This window comes from Gallus gallus, chromosome 24 (assembly GCF_016699485.2).
Source record: "Gallus gallus isolate bGalGal1 chromosome 24, bGalGal1.mat.broiler.GRCg7b, whole genome shotgun sequence".
Taxonomy (NCBI): domain Eukaryota; kingdom Metazoa; phylum Chordata; class Aves; order Galliformes; family Phasianidae; genus Gallus; species Gallus gallus.
In genome coordinates this window covers 3,611,835-3,636,043 of record NC_052555.1, presented here as the reverse complement: position 1 = coordinate 3,636,043, position 24,209 = coordinate 3,611,835, and the positions used below count along the sequence as shown (strand labels likewise).

The 24,209-nt window shown below is 49.1% G+C and overlaps 2 protein-coding genes across 5 annotated transcripts in view; both read left to right on the top strand.

Annotated features, from left to right (window-relative positions):
* Window positions 1-392: 392 nt before the first annotated feature.
* TBCEL (tubulin folding cofactor E like) lies at window positions 393-20,896 on the top strand. Of its 3 annotated transcripts, none has more exons than XM_015298182.4 (8): window positions 393-435; window positions 3,402-3,548; window positions 5,692-5,831; window positions 8,872-9,053; window positions 10,111-10,367; window positions 11,801-11,927; window positions 12,165-12,281; window positions 16,547-20,896. In XM_015298182.4, the coding sequence occupies exons 2-8, from the start codon at window positions 3,416-3,418 to the stop codon at window positions 16,863-16,865; spliced, it is 1,275 nt and encodes a 424-aa protein (XP_015153668.1). In that variant the 5' UTR covers window positions 393-435; window positions 3,402-3,415; the 3' UTR covers window positions 16,866-20,896. The 3 variants fall into 3 exon arrangements, with proteins under 3 accessions (XP_015153668.1, XP_427094.2, XP_046759816.1); XM_427094.7 differs by having other exon boundaries at window positions 3,399-3,548; XM_046903860.1 differs by having other exon boundaries at window positions 393-1,219; window positions 3,399-3,548.
* The window catches only part of TECTA (tectorin alpha), a 26,537-nt gene continuing 19,975 nt past the window's right edge, over window positions 17,648-24,209 (top strand). The window contains exons 1-2 of one of the 2 annotated variants that reach the window (XM_015297959.4): window positions 17,648-22,376; window positions 23,541-23,605. In XM_015297959.4, the coding sequence (XP_015153445.1) occupies window positions 23,542-23,605 (64 nt within the window). In that variant the 5' untranslated portion in view covers window positions 17,648-22,376; window position 23,541. The remainder of the gene's footprint in view (window positions 22,377-23,540; window positions 23,606-24,209) is intronic. The other variant, NM_204873.3, reaches the window with a different exon arrangement.

Genomic DNA, 24,209 nt, shown 5'->3' with positions numbered 1-24,209 from the left:
GATAGCCAAGGCTTTGTGTGAAGGGCGGCTTGGCTTTTGTGGTGTCATCCTGGCAAGGACGAGGTGGCACTGCAGGTGAGGAATGGGCAGAGCGCTCACGAGGAGCGAGGCCAGGCCCAGGGCGCTGGGAAGGTGACACCAAGCATCCTTATGGTCCTATCCAGCCCGAGCCGTTCTATGATCGCTGCTCCCGGGGCCGCACTGAGCACCGGGGGGGGGATGAGGCCCAGGTGAGGGCACGGCGTGCCCAGCCCTCCTCGCCTGACGTCACCACGGCGGTGCGGGAGGAGCAGGCCGCGGGGCGGCCGGGCACAGCATCTCCGTCTCCATGGCGACCGGCCCGGCCCCGCTCACGTGACGGGGGGGCTATCACGTGATGTTTGGTTGCTACCGAGCTGTTTCCGGGTCGATGCGGGACGCGGCCGCCGGGCCTGGGTGAGCGGGGCCTGCGGGGCGGAGGAAGCCGTGACAGCCGGGCGGGGGGACGCGCGGTCCGGGCGTGGAGAGCTGCGGGAGCGGGGCCTGAAGGGGCGCGGGCAGCGCGGCGAGATGCGGAGGGCGGCGGCACCGGGCCCGCACCTGCCCGGGCCGTGCCTGCGGGCTCTCGGCCCACGCGTGGGGCTGAGTGGCGGCCGGCACGGCGCTCGGAGGGCCGCGGCTCCGCTCCTCCCGCAGCCCCGAGGCGGCACGTCAGTGGGGGTCCTGGTTTCCCGCTGTCCTTCCCGGGGCTCGGGGTGCTCTGCTGCCCTCCCGGCCCTCACCCCTGGCTTCTCCCCGCAGCTGGTGTGGCCACATTAGGTTGGGTTCCATCTGGTGATGTTTCTGACGGTGTTCTGCTCGCTGGGTTGGCTGTGGTGGCTCCTGGGGCCTGGATTGGGTGCTCTTAGTGGTCTTTTCCAATCGTTATGGTTCTGTGAAAATAATTGTTTTGTATCACATCACAGAGGAAGGATGGACTGACTGCTTTCTGGCAGATGTTTGTCACGCACATGGATGTGCTGAAATGCATTGTGTGCATGCTTGGGTTCAGCCCGCTTTGGAGGTATCCGGGTTGCGCTGGATGTGTGTCATCCATGAATTAATTCCTCTGAAGGATCATCTTTGCTCCTGGTTGGTTTATAGCCCTGTCACAGGAGTATTTTTCCTGTCTCTGTCAGTGTCCTTATGCTTCTCTTCACAGACGCTGTGCCTCGTGCCGCCTCCTGCCAGCAGTGCTCAGGTATAGGCAACAAAGGCCGCTCGTCAGCAGCTCTCAAAGACAGAGCACAGCGTTTGCAGTCCACGCTGTCAGTTTGGACAGCCCAGAGTTGTTTCAGGATGAATTGCTCCTTGTGCCGTCAGTAGGACAACACACAGAAATGTGTGCCCTGCAAATTGCCCTGTCCTGCTCGTGTGCAGACAGCATTCATGGGAAGTGTGTCATGTTTGCTTCGCGTGCGTTGTTAATCCTTGCTCTTAAGTAATGGCAGTGATGCAGAAGTGCCACAAGTGTGACAAGTTGTTATAATTAATATGAAATCTCCCGAGAAGGGTCATGGAGAAAATAACTGCCCTTTGCCAAAGTAAAGCTTGATAAAGAAAATGTGTGCAGTGCAGAGGTGATGAGCATGGCTGTTGTTAGGTCAGTGCTCTGATACTGCAGCTGAAAAGGACAGGGTGTGTGAATGGACCCAAGCTGCTGAGGACTAAAAGAGGTGTTTTTAAGTAAGCCTGATCTCTGATGTCCCTATTTGTAACCTGTAAGATCTACCGACCACACAAAATTTCTGACAGTCTTGTGTCATCTTGCTTCTTACCGTGATGTCAAAGTTGTTTGAGATGGAGGTGTTCTAGGCAATAGGGTCATGAAGCAAAGTGTGGTAAGCATGTGAGTCGCAGCAAAGGGAACTTTTTTGGATTCACTTTTTTATATACACCGTTGCCAGTAGCAAGTCTAAGGAAAAGTTCATCTCAGTATACAGAGATGGTAATTTGACATTGGTTAGCAACATCATGTTTGTTTTTCTGTGGTTCAGTCATCCAGAATGATGTACAATGCCAAGTTCAGTGTAGCTGGGGGAAGGGAGGACAGGAGGGCCCATTCCTGTGGGCACAGCAGTGTGCTGAGCCCCGCAGTTCCCTTGTGCCAGGTGGGTTTCCAGCTGACCCTGCTATCTCTCTAGGCAAGCTGGCAGCCCATGCGTGGTATGTGGAGTCCTTTTCCCTGTGCTGTTTGTTCTGTGGCCTGCCTAGATATGAAGGGCATGTTTATCTTTGAGACACATTAAACAGCTGCAAAATGGAATTGGCAGAATGTGCTTTTTGGCCTGGCCAAGTGATGGCCTCCTGTGTTCTTGAGAGCATGGTGTGACACAGCACTTGTGCTCTCATTAGAAGCCCAGATCTGCAAGCAGCACAGAACAACTGCAGCTCTGTGTGGAATCAGAGGGGAAGTGATGATACTTGCCCTTGCATTGAGTGAGACACTGCTGTCAGTGCAGATGAGAGTCCTGAGAGTCCTTTCCTCTCCAACTGGAGTAGCTCATGACATGCTGTGTGCCTGCTGATGGAAGCCAGCTAGCTGAGACTGAGCTCCAGGATCCGTACTGATTGGCCTGATTTTAACAAACCAACTGGAGGCTGCTTTGCTTAGTGTCTTCCTACAAACAGAGTGCTGTGGATCCTCCTCCTCCTCTGCTTTTTCCCCCACCCAAAAAGCTGTTTATTTCCTTCATTCTGTGAAATGCTTACACCTCTGGGATGGAGTTGATCTGTGCCATGCAGGTGTAATCATAAGCACATCTTAATCTGACAGTGCAAAGGACCACGGATAACTGTTGGTGCTCCAGCCAATGAAAGAGTTGTTTTGCATCAGGGTGTAAAGACCTCTCCATGACTTCAGTGCACAGCAATTAGGAGTCCCCAGGCGGATGGTGACATGTAGTCCTTCGATAGAGAAAAGGGGAGTGGAGGGATGAAAGCACCCCTTCGAGCAGTCTCCTGAACAGCTCTTTGCTATTTCCCCAGTTCTCAGCATCCTGCAGATGTTTGTGAATATCTGTGAAGATCTCACAGTCCTTTTGCAAGGCATGGAAGTGATCCTGTGCAGCTTGGAGTGTGCTGGGAACGGTCCTGGAAGAGCGTGCCCAAAGGCTTCTTGTGTGGACTGTATGATTCAAAGTGTGTTTGTTCAGCTCTGGGATTTCTGTGGTTTTGTTTTTCTTATGATTTTCTTTGTTTTGAGTTGTTTTGGTTAATTTTTTTTTGTCTTCCCCCTTCTGATTACCATATCACTGTAATCTTCAATTTGAAAGGTGAAGAAGTAAAATCCATGACGTGACTGGTCGCTTTCTGTCCCACGTTCCCAAGACTGGAGGTGATGATGACTGATTTCATGCTCTGTTCTCTGTGTTAACCAGAAGTCCAAGAAAGGAGCATGGACCAACCCAGTGGCAGGAGTTTCATGCAAGTTCTTTGTGAGAAATACAGCCCTGAGAACTTCCCGTATCGCCGCGGCCCTGGTATGGGTGTGCACGTCCCAGCAACTCCACAGGGCTCACCTATGAAAGGTATGTGTCAGTGGGAACAGTTTCTTGGTTGTTCTCGCTTATGTTGAGTGAAGAATTGCCCTGAATTGCCCAGAAGAAGAAATATCATGCTGTGTTATGATGTGTTTCTTACTAAAAGGTGAAAGGCTAGACTAGCAGAGACCGAAAGCAGATTGAATGACTGAAGGTTGCTGTAAAAAATGAGCTGAATTTCCCCTGCCAGCATAGCAGAATCAGAATCTTTTCAATGAGAGATGGAGTGAAGGTCCTGTGCAGCACTGAGTTCTGGAGGCTCAGCAGTCCCTGCAGCTTATTTTTTATTAGCTTAATGATATTAAGTGCTCTGTTAGTGGCTGGAATGATACAAAAGTGCTTGATCTGTATCTGAGGTTGCTCCACAAACCAGTGGTATCATGCAATGCCGTCAACTCACATCAGTGCCTGTGGTTGCAGAGGGAGTCCAGTGCATACAACACCAGGTGCTGAGCTGTGGAATCTCCAGCGAGGCTTCTTTTCTGACAAGTGCCTCCAGTGGGTTTGTGGTTTGCTTTGGTTCTTGTCTCAAGGCATCAGCTGATCTCTGAGCGTGCTTTTGCTGAACTGCAGGAGAAATCCCTCTCCTTTGCTTCTGACTGTACTGCCTGAAGGCAATATCAAGACAGACGTGTGTCTGAAGTGCTGTGCTGCTCATGTACGTCCTTTGGTCTTCTGCACTGCAGAATCTGTGTTGCTATTTCATGCTCTTTGAACCGGGTTTGTTTGATGCCCTTTAGTCTTCCCTCAAGCTCTGCTGTTTGCATTCGGTTCTCTGTACAGATGACCCTGAGATGCCCATTTATCCCACCGACCTGCTGCCTCTTTGTATAACCTCTTGCCCATCTTTGGTTGTGAGTTTAGTTTAAATTTCCGTCAGGTCAATTTGTGCCATAACCAGCCCCAAGGGGGAAAATAGCCACAGAAGAGAGCTGGATGGGATGTACAGTAACTGAGTTTGACAGAGGAGAAAAAAGGGCCTGAGGTTAGTTAAGGATAAAACATAGAGCACGTCGCTCAAAATTAACACAAACAGAAAATCAGCCCAATGGAATCTTCAGTCTGCCCTCTCTCCTGTGTGCCAGCACATGCTTACCTGAGTTGTTTGGGAGCTAAGACAAGGCACTTGGGCCTTCAGATGTGATCAAGGCGTGACCTACATGTCCATCACAACTAATCCCCACAGTACAACACTATCCTATAAAAAAACCAAATGGTAGTGAGCCAAGAAAAACTGGAAATCTCCAATCACTCTGACTGCTGTCTGCTGTTAGAATCCCTGTCTGGCTGTGTAGCTGTTGAGTATGAAGGACACGGGAAAAAGGGCCATCTCTTTGGTAAAACCTTGTTAAATTTTGATATTCAGCAGAGATGAGAGAATGCTGTCTGGGAAAGAGAGTAAGGCTGATGGCTTGCGTTGCCTTAATGGGGATTTCTTGGATCAAAGAGGTTTCCTGTGACAAATGCAGAGCTTTTTAGTTTGTCATGGTTTGGCCTTAGCAAATCAGGCCGTGGCAGTGCTCTAAGTCCTTGTCTGCAAAATAGCTGAGAATGTTTACCTGCGTGAGATGAGATGAGAGTAAAACTGGAGCAGAAGGCAGAGCAGAGACTGAAGCTCTTCCAGGTTGTAGGATCACACACATTGTTGAAAAGGAAGAGCTTAAAAAAGAAGTGTTTAATTATATCCTTGGCCCATGTGGGCTGAGCACAAGAGGATAAGGGGGCCTGGCTCTGTGCAGCTGACACTCCAGCTAGTGCTGTCTCCTATCTGCAGTAGCAGATGCCTGAGGAGGAGTGTAAGTTCAGGCCACAATTGGCTATCAAATACAAGGGACTGTCCTTGCTGCTGTGCTGTGGGCAGAAAGTAATGTTGTAACTGAAGAGCTTCAATACTGGGCGATGTGTCATGTTTAGATGCAGGAAGACTTCTTGATTTACGCTGCTCATTTGTCATGTGAACCACGTTTATCCCAATAACTCTTAAATATATGTAAATCGTGGAATTTCGGGCAGATCATTGCCTTGTGATGAATTTCACACCTCGTTTGTGTTCGCTCTGACCGAGGTGTTGTTGTCTGTACCAAAGGCATGTGGTGCTGACCATAGGGCATCTTTGCTTTGGCCCTTTCAGATCGTCTCAACCTTCCAAGCGTGCTGGTGCTGAACAGCTGTGGCATAACCTGTGCAGGGGATGAGAACGAGATTGCTGCCTTCTGTGCTCACGTCTCCGAACTCGATCTTTCTGACAATAAACTGGAAGACTGGCACGAGGTAGGATGGTCGTGTGTGCATCTCTCTGAATGGCCGTGGTGGCTACTATAACGAGTGCAAATGCATCACAGGTCATAAGAGTACGTCGTTCATTTGAAGGAGATAAATTTCTATTTATTTTGTGAGTTCTTACTCATTTTTGAAGATGATGCTTATTTAGTTTGACAGCTCGAGAGCCATAAATGTGATAAATTTAATCCATTCGGGCACTTGACTCCATTTTCCTCTTGACTTATGATCTTGGCCTGTGGGTGACAAATGTATATCTTTTTATTGTGCAAAGCACTGGAACTGGCATTTCAAAAGTCAAGAGGTTAATGAGCAGTGTGGTTTTCAACAGTAAGAGCAGAGGAGGTCTGAGGAGTGGGAGTTAATTCCCAGCTCTGCTACCAAATCTGTAATGCTGGGCAAGGTATTTTCTCTCCTCTTTTGTTTTGACATCTGCAAAACAGGTTTCATAACATCTACATCAAAGAACACTTTTGAAGCCTCGTTAATTAGCACTGAATGCTGCTGTAAAATGCTCTGAAGTGCTTGGCTGAAATATGCTAGAAAAATGCAATGTAACATGAGTAAAATAATTGCAATCTGTTGTTGTTCCTCACCGGCTTGTGCTCTGCTTTTAACTCAGTGTTTAGTGTTTAAATACCTGGAAAAAGAAAGGATGAGCAATGTAAAGGTATTTTATTTCTGTCACATTAAGCTCCTGTATCTTTGAACAGGTAGCAGAGCCAGCGAGTGCAGAAGTGCTGCTGCTGTGGCACTGGAGTTTGCCAGAACTGGAGATAGGTTTCCTTGTTCCTATGACTTCCTTACTGACCTAAAAGGTGGGGAGGAGAGAGAGCTCAGTCTTGTCTGTTGAGATCAGAGCCAGGGAAGATGATTTTATACTGAAGACTGTCCTGTGACCCACGAAAGCCCCACCCCATAGCAATGAGCTGCCTCCCTGCCCCCAGTTCTCCTCCCTGTCAGCCTTTGAGCAGCTGCTGCTGCTGCACACCCGCATGTCACACAAGCTGCATGCCTCACACACTGCCCCCTCCTCTGTCTGCTTGGGCTGCCCCTGGACAGCACCATTTGCTGGCCTCTGTGTGAACCGCAGTAAAGCAGGTAATGAAAGGTTTTCCTTCTACTTTGGCCCCTTCCTCTAAGACAGAATTAAGTTTTCTTAGCCTGTCTTTAGCAGATAAATACCTAATCAGCTCTTACAAACTGCCAGAGATGGGGATTCCAGATGCCCAGCTAGCTGATAACCTCTTAAGCTAAACCACGTCACTTAAGTCTGCCATGCTGCAAGTTAAGGCAATTGCTGGTGCCCTGTACACAGCAGGCATGGAGGAGCATTTGCTGCTGCTCCCTTTGTGACAGCCTTTTCTACCCACATGAGGAGTTTTCCTGTCTGCTTTTCCAACTTTAGGATAATACTGAAAAAACCCAGTTACTCCTGCTTTTCATTGCAGGCCATTTTTGTTCTAAATCCCATATTGTTTTTGTTGCTCCGATGTCCTTCCAGTTTCACTGTTTCATTCTTAAAGCTGGTAGCGCCCAAAACATGACATCACCTCACCTCACCTGAGCTGAGGCTTCATCAGCTCAAAGAGAGGCAGAGTAATTCCTCCAGCATCGCATATGGAACACAGGTATTACAGATTTGCAATAGACTGTTGTCCTTTGCTAGCAACTGCACCGTGTTGTTGGCCTGTGCATGTCATGGTCTTCCCAGACCTCTCCCATCCCAGTTGCTTTGTGGGGTGGAGCTCTCCAGCGAGGTGTTTTCTGTCTCCTTGCTGTGTTCTCAATGATTTTCTTTTCTCTACTGTTGGTGCCTGGTCCATCCTTGCAATGAACTTGCACCTTTTCGCTCTGGCCTCTGCACATGTACATGATGGCAGTCCTTCCCACCTCGGTATCAGCCACAGAATAAGAGAGCATGGAGTGTTCAACTACTCTGCCCACTGGCAATATAACAAGTGGCATTCTGCAGGAGGATGCCCTCGTGGTGTCTGCTGGTTTTGTACTGAACTGGTAACTTAGAGCAATATTCCAGGGGCTGTTCAAAGCCCTCTGCTTGCCGATGTGACCAGCATGCAGATGGCCTCGGAGGCTGACATTCCATTATGCGACTTGTCACTGAGTCAGTTACTCAGTCAGAGAGGAAAATTAGATTGACGTGATGTGTTCTTTACAAATTGATGCTGCCTGGCTGTTCTGTTCGCTTAATCATTTTTAGGTGACCACAAATTGACCACTTTAATAACCTTTCCCCGTATCTTTCTGTGTATTGGCGGCATTCAGGTCAGCACTTACCCTGATCCCGTGATCTGTTATGTATGCTGCACTCCAGAGCTGTACCCTATTGCTTTTGTTTCTCCTTCTTCTTTCTGCATCTTTCTTCCTCACCTCTCTGCTGCCATGCCCTCAGCACCCCATACACAGAGAAAGCAAGGAGCCCCAAGCAGAGGTCCGCAGCATTTGGTTCGATTGCAGGAAAGCTGCTGCTTGCAGAGTAATGGAATCAAATACGGAATTCACTGTGTGTGTACAATGAGCTTCTGGCAAAACAGTAAAATCTGTGGCTAGTGGGGAGCAGTGGGAAGCTGAGCGAGTGGTTGGTGATGGCAGGAACTCAGGAGATGTGCCCGTGGCTGGAAGTGAGGATGGCAGCACTCGGAGCTGCAGCCCCAGAACTGTGCTGCTGCTGCAGCTGGGTGTTCAGGTGGATTTTATGACCTCTCCCCAGAGACTTTCTTTCTTTCTCTTATCAAGCTGCCCAGAGATTGTAATTAATTGAAGCATTGAGGCGAAGGAGCAATTAACCAATCAAACCAGATCAGTGAATAGCTGGAGTATGAATTTCAGGTAGCAATCCCCAAGCCTAATTTCAACCCCCCCATATAATTTCCTTGAGCCTCATGGTCATTCCGAAGGGGCTCCTTTCAGGAGATGGGATATTATTGCACAAGGTCTGATTACTGCCTGATACACGTCTTTCTTTCTCTTTTTGTTTTCTTCCTTTTTTTTTTTTTCCCTCCTCGCTTAGGTCAGTAAAATTGTGTCCAACGTTCCCCACTTGGAGTTTCTAAACTTGAGTTCCAATCCTCTCAGTTTGTCCGTTCTAGAGAGAAGGTGTGCTGGGTCCTTCGCTGGTGTCCGCAAACTTGTGCTCAACAACAGCAAAGCTTCCTGGGAAACAGTCCACACAATCCTGCAGGAGTTACCTGAGTAAGCATGGGGAGCTGGGCAGAGAAAGGGGTGCTCACTGCACACAGCTCAAGGCTGTCCTCATAACCAATGTGGTGAGGAATGAGCAGGGTGTGAGGAATTAAAGGTGATAAGTAGAAGAATATGGAATTTCTCCTTTGAGAGCTTGGGAACTGGCCAGGTGAAGGCTTGACAGCAGCTTTAAAGCTGAACTTGTGCAGTGCTGCAAAGCCCACCAAAGCTGCTCTTCCACATCCAAATACTAGCGCTGAGAGATGGATAATGATCCTGACAATGCAGGAGGTGACTCACTGCAGAATGAATGGTGCAGTGCATACCTGCACTAATCGCTTTTGAATGGGATGTAAATCTGAGGGTCTGGCCACTAGTCAAGTAATATTTCATCATGCTTTTCTGTGCAAATGTGTTGATTTCTGTGGCTTGGCCACGGTCCACCTTGGCAGTGGCATTCAGTTTCCCCGGATGTCCTCGGTGGCTTCGGTTTGATACCAGATTCCTCCTTGCACAGTTTTGTAAGCGGAGGTGATGGCAGCAGTATATCCCCTGTGACCAGCATGTGTATAATAGGAATTGGAGGAGTGAGTGTACCCGTCTGAAAACTTAGTGAGACCTCTTTTTTCTTGAATAGGAGACTTTGGCAGAACCAGCGAGGTGGGGAGAAGCATCATATATATTGTATAAAGGCACCTCATTAAATTAAGTGGTAAGCACTGAGAGCAAGTACCAATCACCACCGGAGCTGGGCTGGTGGCTCATCAGGCACAAATGTGGAGCACCATCCCAAATGATCTGTTAGACAAGTTGTACAGCCAAAAGTATTTGGGGACCTAGGGGGACATGTAGAGCCGTGGGTGAAGCTTACAAATGGGAGCAGAGCAGAGTAGTTGAAACACTCCATTAGGAGCGCTCAGAGGGCCACTCTGTGCAGAGGTTTCAAATCAAGTAGGAGCCATTAAAGAGAGTTGTGTTAAAGCAGTGTGTGTGTCCCTGCACCCCAGGTGGTCATCATTTCACAAGGTATGTTAAGATGGTGACATTATCTGTCTTCCCCATGCAGCTTGGAGGAGCTCTTCCTGTGCCTTAATGACTACGAAACAGTGTCTTGTTCTCCAGTTTGCTGTCAGTCTCTCAAATTACTCCACATAACTGACAATAACCTTCAAGACTGGACTGAAATTCGAAAATTGGGCATTATGTTTCCATCTCTGGACACCCTTATTCTGGCTAACAACAACCTCACCACCATCGAAGAGTCGGAAGATTCCCTCGCAAGGCTGTTCCCCAACCTGCGATCCATCAATTTGCACAAGTCAGGTGAGCGCCCTGAAGTGGTGCACTTTCTGTGATGGCAGTTGATCAGAATGTTTCCTTCTGAGAAGGTGAAAAACACACTGGGAGCTGCTCGAAAATTAAGCCTGAGGGTTGCTTGCTTCCTAGGCTGCGTTAGCAGTAAGCTGCAGTCAGCACTGTGTCCTGCAAAGAGTGAGAGAGGGCAACTGAAGACAGCAGGTGACTAAATCTTCTGGATGGTTCTGGTGCTGTGGCAGAGATGAAAATGGCCACTTCCCTTTGGCCCAGTCTGTCCTGCTGGATAACCTGAAGCATACTGACACAAGGAATGCAGTGTTGGGGAATGAAAACGAGCAGGAAGTGCACTTGCTTATTTCTGTTGGCTTTACCTTTTTGTAGTCAGTCATTACCTAGGTGATGAGTCAGAGCGGAGTTGACTGGCAGTTACTCCAAGTGAGCTGGCAAAGGGCTATTTTAGTTAGCAGTTTCCTTCCATTTCCTGTTCCTGCCTCGGGCAATTCTGAGGAAGGATAAATAAGTGTCTGACAGTGGAGAGGATGAAAGAGTCCCATTTGCTTTTCCATCTCTCTGTTTTATCTTGGGTGGAATGAGCACAAGCGTGGGTATGTGGAGTGTAAGGGTCAAGTGTACACCAGCCAAAGCTGTCTGTCACCTGTCCTTGGATATCAGAAGAGCACCACAAGTTTTGCTCCAGGCTGCTTTAGACTTCAGCCCCTGGGATTTTTCAGCTACTGCTCCAGAAAGAAAATCAGAGTACTGGGAAGTGGAGAGGAGGCTGCAGGGCAGGCTGGGAGGGCTGTGACGCACCGGTGAGACAGCACGTCTGCCACACGTTCAGCTGCAAAAGTACTTAATGCATCATCATCTTTCATTCTCTACAGCCTTAAACACTGTGTGAGCAATAGCTAAGTCTTAAGCCTGGGTGGAAGGCACTTCGTTAACATGCTTTGCAGTGTAAGCGTCAAAGAATCCGCATAAGAAAGGCTTAAACCTAACCAAAGGAAGCAAAGCCTGCTCACGGAGGAGCAAGTGCTCCTGTGATAAGTGTTGGCAGTTTTGATTCCAGGTATTTAAGATCTTGGGATTCTGTGTTGCATTTCTGTGGCTTGTGAACTGATAGTTGAGTAGAGTCCAGAAGTCCCAAGGAGGGCGTTAGAAAAAATGACAAAGCGGAGACTGCTGCAAAAACTAAGGTCCCAAGTCACCTGCATAGGGCATCTTTCCAGACTGATACAACAGCATGGGAGAATTAAAACTGCTCTGTCTTGCAAGCAAATGAAAGAGGTGTTTTCAGTGTGTCATGAGCAAGAAGCTGACTTCCAGAGAAACTTCAGTAGACGCTTGCCTGTCACATATGTTCTTTGCCTGTATTTGATAGTCTTGGATACATGATGTATTATCTGTGTGTGTGTAAGCAAATCTTCTCTTCTGAGCAGGTCTGCATTGCTGGGAAGACATTGACAAGTTAAATTCTTTTCCCAAGCTTGAGGAAGTGAAATTGCTAGGAATCCCTTTGCTGCAGTCCTACACCACTGAGGAGCGCAGGAAGCTGCTAATAGCCAGGTCTGTTTTTTGGCTCTCCTGTGCAGGCTTGTTACATGACAGTGAGTGGCTGGGAGCTGGTAACTGGAAGATGAGGCTGCTAGGAGATAAAGTTCTGTATGAATTCACTACTTCTGGGGGCAGCAGTCTCCTGATGGTAACATTATGGCACATAGCTTTTGGGGGTGACTGTCTTGCTGGTGAGCCTGATTTGGATTTCTTTTCTCACTGACTGTACTTCTTGGTGTTTGCAAGCAGGTTGCCATCTATCATCAAGCTCAACGGGAGCATTGTTGGTGATGGGGAGCGAGAGGACTCGGAGCGATTCTTCATCCGATATTACATGGAGTTCCCAGAGGAGGAAGTCCCATTCAGGTATGAAGCCTTTGTCTTGGAAAGGAGAACTGGGAATGAAAAGGCAGTGAGGCCAAAGTGAAGGCAAACAAAGAGCTGATGTTACATGGGAAATCTGGGCTAGCTGGTCTGTGAAAAACACATTCCTCACCTCTCTCCTGCCTTGCCACCTTCCTTCTGTGAGTTGATGCTGTTACATTAGAGTGTTGTCAGATGACTTGTAGGATCACTCCTGAGTGAAATTTGGTCTTAAAGTGTCTGTGTCAAGTGCCATTAAACAACGTGACTGCTAAGTTCATGATTTTCATTGCTTCTTGGACTCCCAGAGCTGGCTTCATAATATACCTGTGCTTGGGAGTCCTGAGAAGTCAGTTCGGGTTGTGCTCTCTGGTGCCAGGCCAGGGCATCTAATTCTCTTGGCCATCTGGTGTGTGGAATGAGCCTGACGATGGAAAGCTGTCCCCTCGCTTTCAAGCTCACAAATGGCAAGTCTGATGGCTTTTCCTCGCCAAAAAGTATGCCCAATGACTTGTTAATGTTAGTAAACTAATGAACTTTGACAGATGCTGCTCAGTCTGAGTGTTCTCTACACTGGCGTCTACTTACTGCTTCTTAATGGGCTGAGGAAGGATTGTGGAGTGCCAGGCCACTGCACTGATGTGCCTTGTGGCCCATGACCCTCATGAGCTTTCCAAACAGTGAAGCTTCAGAGCTCTTTCTTTACAGAAAAGAGGACAAGAGTGATGGCGTGTGAGAGCTGGATGGGGGGCAGGTAGAGGTAGGGATAAAGTGAGGAATTGAAATGTGAAGAGATGGCAAAGATGTGAACAGCATCTGGTAGGTGTTTACCCTGGTCAGTCAGTGTTTCCCTTAGATTAACTTGCAGGTGAAACTGCCTCTTGTTTTTTTTGGAAGAGCTGTGTGTGTATGGCCTGCCAATACAGTGAGGACATCAGAAGGTTGGAATGGGGAATTGAGGGCATGATGGTTTGTACGAATACTGATGAGGCCAGCAATGCTGGTATTTGCTAAAAGCATGCTGGGGTCAGTTCAGAGGCGAAGGGCACCGGTGTAGTCAGAGATGAGACTGAGGACAAGTCCAGGCTTGTAATTTAAGGAACTCTCTAAGCAGAAAAATTGAAACAAATGTTGGAAGGGATGGCAGCGCAAGCAGAAAATGCGGGGGAGAGGAAGGAGGAGGTCAGAGGGGACTGTAAGCTCGTGGTTCTGCTCCTAGAATGGATTTTTCTCAATAACATCTTACTTCTATGAAAACTGTTATAGGTCTCAGTGTTCAGAAGGCTCCAGAAGGAAGGAAGAGCAGGGCAACCAGGTGCAATGGCTTACACGCTCAGGGTGCCTGGGGAAGGCAGCTGGGAGAAAGCAAAGAAGGCCTTTGGGCTGGAAGTGGTTTTTCAGGTACAGACTTAAGAGGGAAGGTAAAGTTTGAGCAGCCCTTTGGTCATAGTGAAACAGATGTGCTGCCCTGAGCTCAGAAGGAAGGGTTTGGGCAGCAGAGGGAAGACAAATAGCTGGCAGGCTCTGATGTTGTTCCTGCTTGTTGTTTTGGACTTGTGTCTGTAGGCACTGCAGTGACAGGAGCCTCGTGTGTCCGGGAGCAATGTACTGTGGAGGAGTTAGCTCAGTGAATGGCGCCAGGAACTCATGAAGCATATTCTGGCCATGTAAGAAGTTACTAGTATCTCACCTGTCTGGTGAGGCTGGCCTTATCTTGACCAGCATGCTAACTGTATGCCACTGCAGTAAGACACTGCAGAAATCTGCCTTCAGTTCCTTAACCTTTAAACACCGTTAGAGTCCTTTTCTCAGTCAATGGGCTCATTGTCTGAATCCCTTCATCTGTGCAGCGTATCCAAGAGACTTCTGCAGCCACTGAAGGGGGTTATTCTGTTCTGGAGGAGCTGTTCCACTACAGCGTATTTTGTAATGAGGCTGCAGATGGCTGAGAGCATCCCTCGTGCCTGGGTTCAGTTCCCAGACCCGAGCACAGCAGCCCTTGCAGCCCAGAGAGCTGCCATTCTTTGCAGAGGGATTCTGTACATGTTTTTTGCTGGAGCTTCCTCCCCTTTGCTCTAGATCTGGTGTGGTCTCTCTGAAGGCGATTTGTAATTAGAATCAAATCAGGACACATGCATGTTGTTGCAGGGGGTACAGCATCTGCATTGCAGTGCAGCCTCAAGTGGAGAGAGACAACAGCAATGCATGGAAAATGCACCAGTGCAAGCAGCCCCCCCTCCAGGCTGGCAGGGCACAGTGTGCAATAAACAAACAGTGAGTTCTGTCCCACTAAACCTCCCCATTCATGTTGTTCCTCCTCTCGAGCTGCAGCTTGAAAGGGTCAGAAAAGGAGTGAAATGAACAGAAAGAATCTCTCTCTCTCTGTGGATGACGTGAGTTAGAAAGGAGTGCTGAGTGTACAATCCAATATTGGCTGGCTTCTGGAGTGACGTTGTTGTGTCTGTGGGTTTTTAATGAGTCCTCTGCTCCGGTCCGCTGTTTATCTGCAGAATATCAGAGGCACTTGTAGCCAGGCTCCTTTCTCCAGCATCCTCTGCTCTGGCAGCCAGCGCCTGCCAGGCTGCAAGGGGCAATGATGGGAGTTTCCAGGGTGCCAATTACCAGGGTACCAAACGCTCATTGTGCCTTTGTCCCTATTGATCAGAGGGGATCCTGTCTTTCAGACTCCCAACTTTCGGTACAGAGTGCAGTTCGTGTATGAGGAATGTGCTGCAAAGCTTGTTCTGCATTCTCTTGATGCAAGAAAATGAAAGGCAACGTTATGTATTCGCAACGTGCATTTGGGTAATCCTAGCCCATTTGAGGTACTTCTCCCTCTCAGCCTGCTGGAGCTCTGTCCTTCTTATTGTACTCTGTACACCACCAGCCTGTGGACTCAGCACCGTGAGGATTTCCTCACCATCAGTGGTACACGTTGTAGCACTTGTACTTGCTGCAGGCATAGCCCAGCAGGTAAAGTATGGGGAGCACGTCATCTCCTCCCAGCACTAATGGCTTTTCTAAAGCAGCCCGATGGTATCGGCCAGGTGACTGTGAGAGCAGGGCACCAGCCCTCATTTGGACACTCAGCCCCAGTGAAGGCCCATTTTATCTGTGAGACAAGGGAAATCCTAGTGCCTAGAGGCCCTTACCTCATTTCCCAGCAGACAGAGGGGCTGCTGTTCTCCAGGAGCGTTCCTGCCTTGAGTAGGACTCCCAGGGGTCGCCGTCCTGCCAGGACCCATCATCTCTTGACAGGAGCAGTGACACAGCACTGATCACATTCAGCCTGGGCTCAGATGGGGAACAAAAAGAGCTTTCTGTACAGTGCACAGTGGAGGGCCTCTGAAACATTACCTTTCCTCTGCAGCTCTCAGCCTTTGTCATTTCAATTGCATTATGTGTTGTTCTGCCTTTTTGCCCCTTTCCCAGCCAGGCAAGGGAGGTGCTGCATTCCCAGTGGGAGCAATACCAGCTGAAGGAGACGGGGGGGGTGAGATGGGCTTTGCACTGCCTGCGTGGTTCCCTGAGCTGGACCTCAGGTAGGAAGGCTGGAGAACTTGCCTCCGAGGGGAAAGTGTCACTTGTGTCAGAGCCACTGCAGGTCTGCTAGCAAAACTCCTGTGTCACCAGAGTATACTTAAGAGATGGACTGGCAAGAAGTAGAGCGGGAGGTGTAGAGTCCTGCGAGTGTATTATCCCCTCTTTCTTCCAAATCCCACTGTAGTCACGGTGTTTTTGGAGCTGTAGGTGCATGGCGTAGAACACTGCTGCTCAGTTGCCCTTATGGAGCTGTTTTGAGATCAGTCAGCCTGGATGTCTCAGGAGGGTTCGTGTTGGTGCTGCAGTGCGTCTGGACACCATGAGACAAAGGGACTGGAGTGATGGGCTTTCTGGGTTGTATTTGCACATGTTCAATGCTGTGCTAGAGAAATGGTGTGTGCTCTGCGAAGTGTCAGGCTAGCAGAGCAGAAAGCAGACTCCTACTAATCCAGATTTATTCCTGATGGATGTCTGCTTAGGTTGTCTGACTCAAATCAAGGGTGAATGTTTCCTCATATGAGAAAAACACAGCTCCCTTAAGTACCAGAGATGTGAAAAATGAAGAAGGAAGCCTGAGTTGTTTCTGTAGTCGCTGCAGACGTTAAACTGTGCTTTGCAAACTAATAGTGTCCTTGGATGGCTGCAACCAAAGTGAAACGACTTGTAAAGAGTACAATGGCCATCTGAAGGACTGTACTGTAACTCTGGACTTGTTTTATCTGCAGGTACCACGAGCTGATCACCAAGTATGGGAAGCTGGAGCCCTTGGCAGTCGTGGATCTTCGGCCGCAGAGCAGTGTGAAGGTGGAGGTTCACTTCCAGGACAAAGTAGAAGAGATGTCAATCCGTCTTGATCAGACTGTGGCAGAACTGAAGAAGCACTTAAAAACTGTGGTGCAGCTGTCAACCAGCAACATGCTGCTCTTCTACTTGGACCAGGAAGCCCCCTTCGGCCCCGAGGAGATGAAGTACAGCTCACGAGCACTGCATTCCTATGGCATTCGGGATGGAGACAAAATCTATGTGGAGCCCAGGATGAAGTAGCCTCTCTCGACCTACACAGCCCACACACCCACACACGTGCATTTAAGGAGTTTTTGCAAGGTTTTTATTTCGGTCAGTTGGTTGAGGTTTGGTTGTGTTTCTATAGCAGGTAATGGCTTAGCCCGGAGCGAGTGCCCTGATGACAGAACCATGCCCACCACCCACTGCAGGTGACCTCGGGGTGACGACTGACTTCAGTGCATGTGTTTCCGTGTGTGCAATACCCCCATGTTTTCTTTGATGCTCCGGTATACTCGTGATTTGGCATGAGTGGTCAGTTATTGAAGCTGAAGAATGCTAGGGCCCGTAAGGGAGAGGATGGCTCGGTGCAGAATTTGACCTATTTATTTCTCTTTCTCTAAAAAACATGGGTTTTTTTTTTGGCACCATCAGAGCACCCCAGCTATCCAACTGCAGTTTGAGCGAGCTTGGTTTTCCATCTGGGTGCTGTCTTGTAGCCTTTTGTCACACTCAAGCTCACTGAAAAGATCTGAAATAATGTTCAGTTTGAATCAGAGCTCAGGTATTCAGTATTCAGCGCATCCACTTAGCTCCACTGGTTGGTGTGAGCGCACAAGATGAGGGAAAGACAGGGATGCTATGAGAAAGAAAGGATTTCTTTTAAAAACTCATGCTTCTAGCCATGCTGTCTTATCAGGAGTTTGGAGGTTTGCTTTCTGTGTCCGTGTCACGGTGTCTGCAACCTGTAGCACTGTCAGCCTGCAGGCAAAGCAAGCCTGGCCCTGTAATTTGGGAAAGGAATTGTGGGCTGGCATTGTGTTGGAGGACTTCTAGGGTAGTGGGTCAGAAATGTGGTGAGGAGTGTGTTCCTCCATTGGCTAGGAAACATCCCTGCGATGCTGAAAGGTCTTCCAATGAGCACTTAACCCTGTACCGCTGTGTCCCGAAAGTGGAATGGCTGAAATTGCTCTCCTGGGAGGGAGCAAGACTCGAGTTGAAGTTTGTTTGTTGTTGTTGCACCAGAAATGAAACCTGGCACTTTCCCCGGGGACCCCTGGCTGCAGGGTCTCCATTTAGGGTCCAAGCTAGCAGAATGTGTTCACTAGGATCAGTTTCTTAGACAGCAGGTCCAGAAGCACCTATACCCACGTGTATTGTAAAGCAGGTGTTCACTAGATCCCCCTCCCCCCACATGCACCTTGTAGGCATTGTGTGCTGCTGCTTAAATTAGCCCCCCTTCTCTAATGCAGCGCAGATTCCTGTGCGATGAAACCCTCAGTCCTTTATATCTCTTGTAAATCAGACAGCCGTTTCGCTTTACTCTGTCCTCCCTTGTTCTTCTGTCATCCTGACAAGCTGAAGACTTTTCAAATTACCTTCTTATAAGCAACTGCATCAACGTTTCTGAAGCTGTGCAGTGAGGGCTCTGGTTACACGTGAACTCCTGACCGTGATTTTGAAATGCTCCCTGTCCCCACGTGCACTTTTTTCCCGAGATGCTTTTGTCCACGCCACCAAGCTCCCTTATAGCCTTGGAGTTGTGTATTTCTCTTCATATTTTACCTAGATCATGGGATGGGGTAGGATGGGGGAGGGGACAAAGTATTATCTCGTAATCTTCAGGTTCGGGTTGTAGGGACCGTTGAGAGGGGATTAGTTCCGCATCCACAGTAAGGATTAAAAGTGGGAGGACTTAAGACAAGGTAATTATTTCTGCCTCATCTCCCTGCCAAAACCATCCATCTCCTGGCACCATCGAGACGAGCAATAGTAAACAGAGCAGGAGTCGCCATAGGTAGAGTAGAGACTACGGCCATAGCTGCAGGGCCGCTGTACCCATAAAACACGAGCAGGGAGATGGTGGCAGTGTACCATAAGATGATGCTTTTATAAGCTAGAGCTTTACTGAAGATGTATTTTCCATTTGGGCAGCAAAAGGCATTTTGCTGCCTTATAGCGGAACTCTTAAGCCAACACTTCTGTATGATATATACATAGATATGCATTGGAAAAGTTGTGTTTAATAAGATATTTTGTTATAAAACAAAGTTTTATGAAGATATGGTTGTTTAATATTAGAAGCCTATTTCTCCCTTTGACCTCCTGTTTAAGTACATCATCCATCGGTCGCCGCGTTGTCCGAATTAGGCAACCAATGCGGATGCAAAGGAATCTCTGATCTAATTCTACAGAGCAGTAATTGCCTACATGGATATGTTTATGGCATTGTAACTGGTATTAGTGAGATGCTGTAATTACTGACCAGCTTGCTCAGCACAATTAAATGTCTCAGTTGCAGACAGGGAAATAAACAAAGTCCATTAAAGAACTAAAGGGGATATTGAAGAAGACCCAGCTGTAGGCTTGTAGGCTTGTTTCCCCGCTAAGAATTACCCTTATCCGCATAGGGAGCAGTGCTGCCACGCTGGCTGGGAACCGCCAGTAAATAATGGCTTTATTTATGGTGGAACTGGTGGGAACTGGAAGATGAACAAAGAGGATCGCTTGTTGCTTGTGATGTGGACACGCGCCGTGTATCACCGGGGATTTGGCATCAACACCCAAACTGGCTCCTCGGTATGAATGTGTGCCTTGCCATGTCATTGAGGAAGGTTGTTCCTGGACGATGTTCCCAGGCTGTTCAGGCAGCAGCAGAGCGTGCATTAGGTGGAAACCAAAAGCATCGGTTGGCTTCCCAAGGAGAAAGAGCCACGTCCAAAAGCCAGGAATGACTGACACGTTTATGTGATGGACTTTGAAAAGTAGGATGGAGTGGCACGCAAACAACGCGCCAGGATGTCCCGAACTGGATTGCTTTCCTGTTGTAATACCTGCTGGGGAAGGGATTTGTGTTTGGGCAATGTTACTGCTTACCAGGTGTATTGGGGAGAGAGTGAGGGCTCTGAACAAGGGGGGTCCTGGGGCTGGCATTGGGCAGTGAGAGTGTCCTGAGCTGGCAGGAGGGTCCATGTCAGTCCATTCAATGCCACAAGGTGCTGCGTCCTGGCTTTGATGACATGCATCTGCTTTAGTGACAGATCCCAGTTCTGCCCCATTCCTTCGAGAAAACAAAATACAGGCTTGCGAGCTTCTCTAGCTCTTGTGTTCTTTTCTCAGAGTGCTACTTTTGTCAAGAACTGTTTTGTTGTTCATGCATAAAAATCTGCTGTGGGCAGTCTGCACAGTGGAAGAAGCACCTGGTTCGTATGGAATTGGGTAACAGCTATATACCAAAGTTTTGCACGGCTCCGCGTGTTGAGACGAGATGCTGCGCCGTTGTTTTTTTTGGAGACGTCCTCATTGAATATCCATGCTTTGACCAGATGTTACAAGCCTACTGCTGAGCCGGCGATGCTATGAATATGCATGGCATGGTGGCTGTCCCCCCTCACTGCGATGTGCCACTGTGGTTGGAGGGGCTCCCACGCATCCTGCTGGCCAATGGCACCATGTGGTCCCCCAGGGCTTGGGGTGGCTCAGGGTCCATGCGCTCAGTCCTGTGCGGTGCTCTTGGGATCGGCTCTTGGTTGGCCATCGCCTGCTGCGCTCTGCGATCGCTCTGTCTCCGCCGCTTGACTTTCCTGCTTGGAAATGAGATTCTGTAGGTGCTGTTGGTGTGCAGATTGGAAAATGCAAACGATGTGCTGAAAGCAGCCCGGAGGCTAAAATATGTATTCCTGGCAGCTGTGCCACCCTCGGTGCTCGTGGAGCCTTTGTAGGCAGCGGGCAGACGCCGTTCCCAGCGCGGCGCTGGGGCGGCCGCAGCCATCTCAGGCCTCCGCCGCTGTGATTGCTGTTCTGCACTTACTGGAAACTTCAAACATGATTTAAACATGAAGGTCTATTCTCGCACCCTATTAATTATGCATCCGTATGTAATTCTAAAGAAAAAAGGGAAAACTGTAAGTCTATATCTGTTTTTATGCTGGTTTCTCTCATGGGGATTATACTTCGCGTGCCGACAATTTGCCTTTGGTTTGCTCGCAGACTTAGAGGTGGAATTCAGGCCACTTAGGTCATTGGTTTGGATCAATTCAATAAACCTGTTTAAGTTTTTGCACAAAACAAAATGTGTCCTCGGCTTTGAACTTGGCTGTTTCCTGAAGCAAAGCGTGTCCTTCCATCTCGCCCACAACGTGCACCTTTGAGCAGAGTGCAGGGGCCAAGTCCACGGTGTCCTGGAGCAAACCTTTGTACGGGCTTTGTCCTTGGGCTGGGCAGAGTTCTGCAAAAGGAGAATGCAGCGAGGCCACCTCGTCCTTCAGTACTTGCTTTTCTGGAGGTTGAACAGGAGAAGAAAGTGTTATCTTGGAAATAAATAAAGAGTGGTTTGCTCTGCTCCGATGCGCTCAGCTCTGCAGGATGGGCGCATCCCCTGGCAAAAGAAAATAGCTTAGAAGAGAAAGTCTTCCCCCAAAGAGGCAGTGAAACCTCATCAAACTTAATCAGTGTAGACTTGCCCTGTAGAACAGGACCGGAATATTAAACTGCAGGAGGAGCAGAGGGAAACATGTTTTCACCAGTTTTCTCTGTCTTACAAACAGGATGAGAAGAGTCAATTGATTTTTTTTTTTCCCTCTGCTGCTAACTCTAGAAATGGAAGGGAAGGGAAGGGAAGGGAAGGGAAGGGAAGAGTCGGGGTGCATGGAGCTACAGGGTGAGAATCTTCCATGGGAATATCAGAGCCTTAAAAGCCCCCTACTCTACTGAAGGCAGTGGAGGGGGGAGGAGGGGATCCAGCACAAACCTCCCTGTGTGCCCCATCAGCTGTGCAGCCCCACATAGATCCTGGCTGTGTGGGGATACCGGTGCTGAGGCCCCCAGCAGTCCCCTGCTGACGTTCCCCCATCAACTCCAGTAAAACCCAACTCTGTCCCTGCATGGTGAGTGGGAATGGGAGCAGCAGGACATGGTCTCCAGCAGACATGGAGAAGTGTGTATTGCTGGGTAAGGCTTTCCTCTCCCACCTGTAACAGCAGAGGTAAGTCGAGATGCAGAAACTAGAACAAGTTTTGGATGGAAAAGTAACTGCATTGAAGCCTTGGGGCGCTGCCTTTGAAAGGTGCTTTAAGCCTCACACTGTTAATGCTAATCCTGTAACACTATATAGATGGCTTTTTTTTCTGCACTTACACAAAGGAGGAAGGGGCTCGATTCTTTGAGGCTGGTATTTTTTTTCTTCCCTTCAGCAAAAAGCAATGCTGAGCAGAGCGGCTGTGGGCAGCTGACATCACCCCCGAACCCAGCGAGGGGCGAGTGCTGGGAAGGAAGGGGCTTCTCCCCATCTCCGGGCCCGAATCCAATCTCAGATTAGTGTTCTGTTATCAACAGAGGCACCGGGATTGCAACCCTACACTCCTCCAGCCCTGAACCAGCATTGGAGAGATTGCACTTTCAGTTGGGAGAGCACCAGGACGGGGACATCGCTGCACTCGTCAGCGAGAGTTGGCCAAGGGCACCGGCATGCGCTCTGCACTGACACAGGAGTGCTGTCCTACCTGAGCTGGGCTACAGGTTCACACCACGTTGCTCCTGACGTCTACGAAGCAGGTTGGTAATAACGTTTTTCTTATACCTAAAGAGATGCATTTGTGTACGCGCTGTGCTAAGTAACGTGTCCTGGATTGTCTGCTCCCAGGCAGCGCTGCTCTTGTGCTGGGGCTGCTGTACTGTTGTCTTCCCCATTACTGCTAACAAACCCACAGCTGCTCTGATTTACGATAGCTGTAAAATCCTGTTGTCTTGCTTTCCGCTTTCCAAGATAGGGAATAGGGTAATACTCTGCTCAACATGGGGTAAGGTCATGCAAGGGGGATTTTGGCCAACAGAGTCAACCACTGGAACGTGGAGGCACATCTGTGCCATTGATCCTGGCAATGGGAGACAAACAGGAGCAGTGTGGGACAGGCAGTGGCACATCCCCTGCTTACATGGAGCTGTGCTGTGCGTGGCACGTGTATGTGGGGATAATTAAGGTAACTGCAGCTCTTGGTACAGCATAGAAATAAACCTATAGGGAGAGCATACAGAGACCTTCCATGGCCACTGTGTGCATGCAGTTGAAGTGCATGGGAATGTACAAAGAAGAGACGTTCTGGAGGCTGCTGTAGAAGCTCAGGGTGTACTCAAGGTAGAGGTGCAGTGCGAAGCTGTTCGCATGCTGCTGCTGCACGCTGCCTTCCTGCGAGCCGTGCTACGTGCAGAGAGCCAGAGAGACAGGCGAAGAAATCAAAGCAGGTGTTTTAGTGATATTTTCTATTGGATTAATAATGACTAACAAATTGCATTAGGCACGGAAGGAATTAGAGCTGGCAGAGGAGGTTGCTTTCCTGTTCCTAGCCTTGTATTTGCTTGTCTCTGTCATTGATTCCTGTTGAACATGAAGTTGCCCAGCTGTGTAAGTGTTGGTGTCTCCAGAGCAAAGAGCCGAGTGATTGTGGAGTGGATCAGGCAGGAGTTGCCTCTGAACAACAGGGTGAAATGGGGCAACACATTGCAGTGCTGCAGCTCCTCCGTACAGTGACAGCTTGCTCTGCCAACACCTGCAGTGCCATTAACCATTAGCAATGGGAAGGGCTCAGTAGGGCGCTTAACAAAGTAGGCAGTTTGGGTCTACTTGGTGGGTGGGGGACCCTCTGCAGTGCTGGGATGGATCGCTTGGGATGCCCTTTCCTTTGGAAGTGATGCATGTTTGGATTTCTCTCTGCCCTGTAGGATGAACACACGATCGTTGCTCAGTGCCTGGGCAGCCCTGTTGGTGGTAACCGTGCGGCACCGAGGTCAGTACTGCTCCCAAAAAACATCCCCTTCCCCTTGGTCAGAGTGTAACAGCAAACACAGTGTTTCCCCGGGTCTGGAGGGGTGGGAGAATGGGTAAGCACAGGCACTAATTGTGCAGTGGTGACAGAGTGCACTGCAGCAATGGACCTCCTGCCCGCACAAATGGCCCTTGCCTCACTGGGACCAGTGAAGCAAGGGTAGTTCAGGTTAAATGAGGAGCTGCCATACTGCTGGGAATCTGAAGTTGGCAAAGCTGATAGGTACAGCAATCCCAGCAGCTCTGCAGACCTCTAAGCACGTAAACTAAGTGAGCATGCGTTGTGCATACATCTGAGTGCACACACGGAGCTCGCAGTGGTTTTGCCATGGTACAGAATAGGGCCATGAAGAATTCCCAGTGACAAAGATGTGCCAAGAAAATGGTAAACTGGATGAGCAGCAATCTGGTGTGGGGCTGACCTCAGGATCCCAAGGAACTCGGAGCTTTTTTAGGGTGCCAGCAGGGTTAGGTCAGGTTTCCCTTTGTCTCCTTCCTCCTTGAGGCTAGACTGGGTTGGAGGGGTTCACTGGTGACACTGGCAGGCAGCCTCAAGCAGGGACCAT